The 7520-nt window shown below is 33.9% G+C and overlaps 1 protein-coding gene across 1 annotated transcript; it reads left to right on the top strand.

Moving 5' to 3' along the window:
- The first annotated feature begins 484 nt into the window (after positions 1 to 484).
- Positions 485 to 2879, top strand: LOC149391129 (uncharacterized). The gene is made up of 2 exons (XM_089618661.1): positions 485 to 867; positions 2263 to 2879. Exons 1-2 carry the CDS (start codon positions 558 to 560, stop codon positions 2316 to 2318), a joined length of 366 nt encoding a protein of 121 aa, XP_089474787.1. The 5' UTR covers positions 485 to 557; the 3' UTR covers positions 2319 to 2879.
- The last annotated feature ends 4641 nt before the right edge of the window (positions 2880 to 7520 follow it).

Genomic DNA, 7520 nt, shown 5'->3' with positions numbered 1-7520 from the left:
AAAACTGGATTGATTTTATCAATAAATTTTTGGTCAAAAAACTATAAACAAATACTTATCCGAATATTAATCAAAATTAAAATAAGTAGCTTTGAAATTTTAAGACATGCATTCTTGCCATTTTCATTTCTCTTAGGGAATTGGCTACAAGTACAAGTAGTAGCAATTTTGATATTTTGGATCAAAATAAAACAAATTATGTTTTTGGACACTTTTACTAGTAAATATAGATATAAAAATATATAGTTGTCATAAACTGTAGATTTATAAGTCTAAAAATAATAATGATGATAGATATATAGGTTTACAATTACTAGGTCTAAAAACACAATTTGACTTGTTTTGATCAAAAGTATTGCTAGGTAGTTGATAGTAGTTGATGTCATTTTCCTTTCCCTTATAAGCTTCCTCGAAAAATTGGGTTGCGTATTAAGCCCGTAATCTTATTGGGCTTCTTAGAATCTCGTCAGCCCAAAAAGTCACAACTCTAAATCTCCCCTCGCCGGAGAAGAGAAACCATCCAAAACCCCTCAGTGAGCACAGCTTTAAGTCCGAAAATGGAGGCGGTGAAGAAACTGGTGAGCTTGGCGGCGAACTTACAGAACAACGACAGGGCAGTGGGCGCGGCTCTTGCGGCGGCGTTCGCGGTGCTGGTGGCGAGGTCGGTGGGCCATCAGAGCGACATCGACGCGCTCGAGGCCGAGAAGGCCTCGCTAATGGAATCGAATAAGGAAATGAAGAGGTCAATGTGGTCGTGGAAGCAGAGCCTCTACGCCGACGCTTCCGATTCCGAATCGCCGCCGCTCGTCCCTCTCGCCCGACTCAAGGCCATCTACGGCGAAGCCCCAGCTGCGCTCTCCAAAGACGGTACTCTCTCTCTCTCTCTAACGTCTCTCGTATCTATCTAGGGTTTCGTTTCTGTGATGCTTTTGTCGGATTAGCCATAGAAATGGAAAGATGTGCCGATTTCGTGATCGACGCAATCGAATTATGACATTTGCAATTGAAAATCCGTATTTGTGTGATTATAGTTACTAAATTCGTGTAATACTATATGCCTCGAGATGTGGTAGTGCTAGTCAAGCGATGGCTTTTTCCCTTCTGCATGTTAATAATCTGTGAGTTTTGGAATTGAAGCGTTGGTATATGATTTGTTAAACGTCACCACAAGATTGCTGGTTTTCTGGTGTGGTGATCTAGACAATTTCATTTGAGTAGTTTGAAGTCATTTTTGCTTGAGTTGAGAGCGAAATGGAGGTTTTGATTCCAATATATCCAAACCTGTGCGATCGATGCAATGGAACTATGGCATTTACGATTGAAGTTCGGATTTGTGTGATTATAGTTACTACATCTGTGATACTACATGGCTCGATCGATGTGATGGAATAGAATCACCAATCAGTGATCTGTGCTAGTCAACAGATGGCTTTTTCACCTCCACCACGTAACAGTAATCCATGAGTTTTGGAATTGAAACATGAATACAGGAATGGTCAATTCTCATAGTGTGGTGATCTAAACAAATTAGGTCGAGTAGTTTAAAGCCATTTGAGAGAGAGATGGAGGTTTTGAATCTATTTCCTATACGTGAACCTTATGCGATCGACGAAATGGAGTCATCAGATTTTACAATCGAGATTCGGAATTGCGTGGTTCTAGTTATTACATCCTTGTCATACTACATGGCTCGATTTATGTTGTAGAATCAGTGATCGTTGGCCTGATAGGCAATGATCTGTGCTAGTCAACGGATGGCTTTTATCACTTCTACATATAGCAATCCATGGGTTTTGGAATTGAAGCATGAATATATGATTGGTTGAACCTCATTACAAGTTTATGGTTTTGCAGTGTGGTGATCTAGACAAATTTGGTTTAATATCGTGAGAAAATAAATACTGCTACTTTCTCTAGAGGCTTTTGCACAAGTGTTTGAGCTAGAAGGTTTGGTCCAGTAGTTTTGAGATGTTAGAACTATGTGCTTTAGGTTCTTACCCGGTCAAATGTCATTGAATTGGTGAAGTAGTTATATACGCAAAGAGCTAGGAGGAAGGTTAAGCTATACAATTCATTTATCTGCTTTTACAATCTCGGGTGCAGGAAAAAAGGTATTGGATAGACATGAGTATTTACACTGATTTTTTTCTCCTTTAGTACTTTATGTGAATTCGATATGATGTGTGTCACAATCCCGTGCAAATTGTGTTTGTCATTAGCTATCAATTTTCCAATTAGGTTGTTATTTTGTTGTCCTTCCAGGAGATCATTCGAAGGAAGAAAGCGATTTCCCTGTTTCCACCAAACTGGTAGTCTGACGATACAGTGAGAACGATTAAAAGTCAACGGAAGAGATGTTGCGGCTCGTGACCAATTAGATGTCTCTTACTTTCTCATATACCAAGTCAGTCGAAACAGAGGTAGGGACTAAGTTTTGAACGGTAGTTTTTTAAACTCACTTGTTTCTCAAAGATAAATAAATTTCAAGTTAGTTCTTGGGTTGTCAATTTGTCAGGAAAAAGCCCAAACCTTGTTTTGGTATCTCAATAATAAATCAGTATACAACCCTGAAGAATTAATTAAACATTGAGGCCCATCTGTTTCTGGTTTTCTTAGACTTAAGAGGGCTGGGTTGTCTTCCATTTCCTAGTTATTATTCTAGTATTAAAAGGCGTGTATAATTTTGGCTATAATTTTTTTCTTCCTTTTTCAGTGTGTTGTTCATTATAATGCATATTCATCTCATGTCTCCCAAGGCATTCTTATGGAAATTTTTTCATGATTTATAATAAGTTTTATGTAAAACAACATCAGTGAATGCCTGATGCTGAAAAATAACATTACCCCAGTTCAAATGAATAACTTTGATCATGATTCAATATTCTGTCAAATTTTCTCTGATTGAGATAGTAATATAGTATTTTGCTCTTATGGTGTACAATTGTCATTGCTTGTGTCTTCATTAGAATATATCTCTCTCTCACACTACTACATTGGAATTGAATAAATAATTGTGGTCACTCTCTTTCTCTGCCGTGAGAGTTAAGAGGCTTTAATCTGTTGGTTTGATTGCTCTCTTGTAACTTTCAGAGGCTTTGCATATAAATGATTCCATGTGCTTCTAATTTAGTACAGCACATGCGACAGAGGCAATATTCTTTTAATGTGACCTTAAACTTTGGTTTCATGCGCAATTTTTTTTGTGCAATCATGCAATAGCGATGCGACGGAGAACATAATGGTAGTGCCATAAGTTATAGGTATGGGAAATAGTCTGTTTTTTATTTGGCATTATTCTAGCTCTATGTCATAGGGGAAAATGATTTATGGGAACCGAAATAATGCTCATAATTGAACAAAGGAAACTAAACGGAAAGTGGCTACACTTGGAATATTGGCTAATAATCTTCAATAATGCAAGCAAGAATTGCAAATTTCAATGGATAAGACAAAAGTTCTTTGGCCTTGATGATTAATCAAAGCATTTTAAAGCGAGGTTAGTCTTCAAGATTTCCGATTATGTATCTTGGTGGATGGGAATTTGAATACATGTGAAGAAAAAAAAATTACTATGTTGATTTTAGAAGACAAAAATAGTATGATGAAACTGTAAGTGTAGTTTTAGGTAGCTTTTAAATTTCAACCAAAAATGATGTCTGAGAGTGTAACAATCCTTACCTGCTTCCATGATCTCGGACCCTATTTTGCAATAGAAAAACTGCTCATAATAATTTACCACATTTGGTGGAAATTCATTTAACTCTTATATCACTTGGATGTATCTGTAAAAGGAAAAGATTCCCAAAGAAAGAAAATATATTAAACATGGGATAAATATCCTTTAAGTTTAAATAACAAAAAAAATCAAACAAAAACATAATCAAATAAATAAAGTGATGGGAGATTCACAAATGAAAGTCCCATAGTTATACTCGTTATAAGAATGGTAAAATGGCTCTCTATTTCCTTATGTTTCTTTCTCATTAAAACAAGCGACTAAGAAGTGTAGCTTCATTTCTACTTCTTCATAAAACTTTTGCCCCTTGGCTTCAAAAGAACGTAACCAGCGTAGCTTAGACTACCATTTCGCTTTTTTAGATCTTAGAACTAGTTCCCACTAGATCGCCACGTTAATCTTTTGGTTTTTTAAATTACCATAAGTTTTTGCTGTTAAAATTTTAGATCGTGTTGTTATACACACACTTACTTTTTCTTATCACCATTTTTGACTTGGTGGAACCGTGGAAGAAAGAAAATGGTTTGAATTCAACGTCGAATCTTATTGGCTTGATTTTTTGTTGACCTTATATGAAGCAAACGTACCTTGTGGAACACATTAACAAATGACACGTGAACTTGTTACAGCTTGACACAAATCAGGAAGAAATGTACCTCAGATCTGTCTTCTATTAATGTATCGTTCTTTTCCAGCAAAAAAAAAAATATACATTAATAATAATAGAGGCTTTTTTTCATTGATTGATCACAAAATTTGTTTCCCTGAAAATTGAGCACACGGAATTTCCTGTGTGACTTTTTTGTTTTCTCGATTTATACAAGGAAAATACACTTTACGTCGCATAACAAATTCTTTTAAAAAGAAAAAGAATTATAAGAGAAACGTGCAAATAATGGAAGACTTTTCAGGGAGAGTAATTGGTCCAGAGTCCAGACCCGAACTACAATTTATAGCAACTGGCTTTTTTCTATATATTTCGGTTCATTTATTTACGTATAAAGCTAGATTAGCAAGTGGTAACACATATGATATATTCTCTACTGTTTAATTAATTGCTCAATCAATTGCCATCAAATAAAAAAAAATTACAAAAAAAACCTATTTCGTTGTGATATAGCTCCTAATTAATTTTGGACATGCATGCACATGCTGCTTCAAATAGAAAATAAAAACAAAATAATGGTTTGAAACCAACTTTATCTCTTTTAAAAGCATTATTAACATTCTCAATGTTGAATTGAAAGTGGACATTTCGAGAGCCACTAGTATCCACTCTGGTATTTCACCGAACTTTCTTTAAAGAGCATAACACGCTGTGTGAGACTTTAAAAATTATGACCATAACAATTTGGCATTCCCTATTCCATTTCAAGGTCAAAGTATAGATATATACAACTCTGTTTAAAGTTGTTATTTATGGTTTGCAAGAGGGATTAAACTAAACCCCACAATTAACTTCGAAAAGTCAAAGACAAACGTGGTACTTTGTAAGGCTAAGGCCTAGTTTTGATGAATCTTGAAAGATATGATGAGCACAAATTATTTATCAAGCGATATATAATTATATATAAATAATCATTTGGCGCAAGTATATTAGTATGATTGGCAACTTCGATAAATGTTTGTAAATAGTAATTCTAGTTTTGGTTTTTGTAAAACTTATTAAATCTATTACATATGTCAAATCTAATCAATAATTGGATACCAATAAATAACATAGTTAGACCATCTCCACCCGTACGCTAAATGGTGAGGATAGCGTCATTCACTGCTCCAATCGAACGTGATATCTCACGCCATTATAGCGTGGGATATTAAATAGGTTTAGTGTCACGCCAAATATGGTGTGACACTATTCTCTACACCAAAATATTTTTTTAGTCCCTATAAAGTTTATAATTTATATATTTGTATTGATTTATAAAATTATATCATATTTATCCTTAAATTATTCATTAAATTTATTTTCAAATACAACATTAACATTTGGAGTTTGGGAAAAACTAAAACGACATTAATTTTAAAAGAGAAATAAAATAACATTACAACGACATCGAAATGTAAAAAAAAGAACATTAAAATAAAGAAAAAAAAACAAAATGCAACAAAATAAAATTAAAAATAAATTTACAATACATAAACTAGTAGTCGGGAAGATATTCTATGTGTAATTGTACTTTATTTTATTTTATGTTATTTGTTTTGTATTGTATTTTGTTTTTAATAAATATTAAGTTTACTTTGTGTTAATTTGTATTTTGAATAATTTTATGGAGTAATACTTCATTATTAAATAATAAATAAGTGGTATAATAGAAAGATATTAAATAAATATAAGGGTATAGAAATAAATAAGAGAAAGTTGAATATAAAATTAATATTTCAATTTGGTGTAAAAAATAGAGTTCGGTTGGAGATGAGATAGTGTTTGATGTGACATGTACTGTAAAATAGAGTAGAAAATGGTGTTATCGGGTGGAGTTGGTCTTAGCCATGAAAAAATCTTAGAAATCGGATTAGAAGAGGATCATGCTTAGCCGGTCACAAGTGAACCAGAGAATATGGACAAAAAAGATTTTATGTTTTGCCTTGTCGGAATTTCGGATCCATCCGGAACAAAGTGTTATGTCTAAAAGTGTCCGAAATTTTGGCCAAACCGAAACAAGAAAGATTATCAAAATAAGATTTTGGAATCGCTTTTTGGGCAAAAGAGGATAAATTTTTGTTTTGTTCCAGTTCCGTTTCCCCGATTTAGTCATGAGTTAGGCCACCAAAGATGAATGTGCTTATACATAATTCAATTCATATATTAAAAAGATACATAATTACGATAGATGCGACAAAACGCGAGAAACAACTTTGGATGTGATTTAGTCATAGTCGCATACAAAGATAACCCGCCAAAACGCGAGAAACAGATGCGACTATCGTATCCAATGAGTTCACGCGCTTTGGCGGGAAGGGCTTCAGATGCGACTAGACGCATCCAAAAGTCTGAACGCCCGTCAAATGACTTTTGTTGGAACTAACATGAATGCGACTAGTCGCATTCAAAATGTCGCATCAATGGTCAACTTCAGACCAAAAGGATGCGACTTTATCGCTTCCAAGCCGCATCCAAATGATTTTTGGATGCGACTTTTATCGCATCCAAAAATTATATTTGTCCTAGTGACAATGGTTATTATGCGATTAATAAATTAATACAACCCTCTGAAAATCGCTTATACTCTACTTTTATAATAATAAACTTTTGTACAATTTCTAATTATGCTCTAAATATTACTTCATGTTTATAAATAATTTAGCGTTATATTTGATAATAGGTTTTATAACAATCTGATGCATGGCGAACTGGATTACAATTTTTGGAAACTTAGAATTGTCGTATCGGAAATTGGTGCAAAAGTAGTGTTTTATAATTGAAAACAACAAAATGTAAAGAACCAATGCATAGCTTTAGGGTCGAGTGATTTAAGGCCAAGTTTGACGTTTAGGCCCTCAAAATGACTGTTTTGTGTTTTGTCCATTTTGTGCAATTTTTAATTTTATTTATTTTTAATTCGATTGTTAATGTGTTAAGTATAGCTTTAATTTTTTTTTTTCTTCACTTTTGGATTGTGAAAGGTCTCAAGATGTACTATAAATCTTGGACTTGTTTTGTGTGTTGAAATTGAAAATGTTGTTGGCGAATAAAAAAAATTGAAACTTGAGAGTTTCTCCCAAATCCGAGCGTCGTGAACAAGCTCGTAGTTGATGCTCGAAAGTCGAAATTTGTGCG

Source organism: Urtica dioica, chromosome 7 (assembly GCF_054948205.1).
Source record: "Urtica dioica subsp. dioica isolate 48M chromosome 7, U.dioica_male_clone48M_v1_H2, whole genome shotgun sequence".
NCBI lineage: Eukaryota > Viridiplantae > Streptophyta > Magnoliopsida > Rosales > Urticaceae > Urtica > Urtica dioica.
This window is presented reverse-complemented; position numbering and strand designations above follow the sequence as displayed.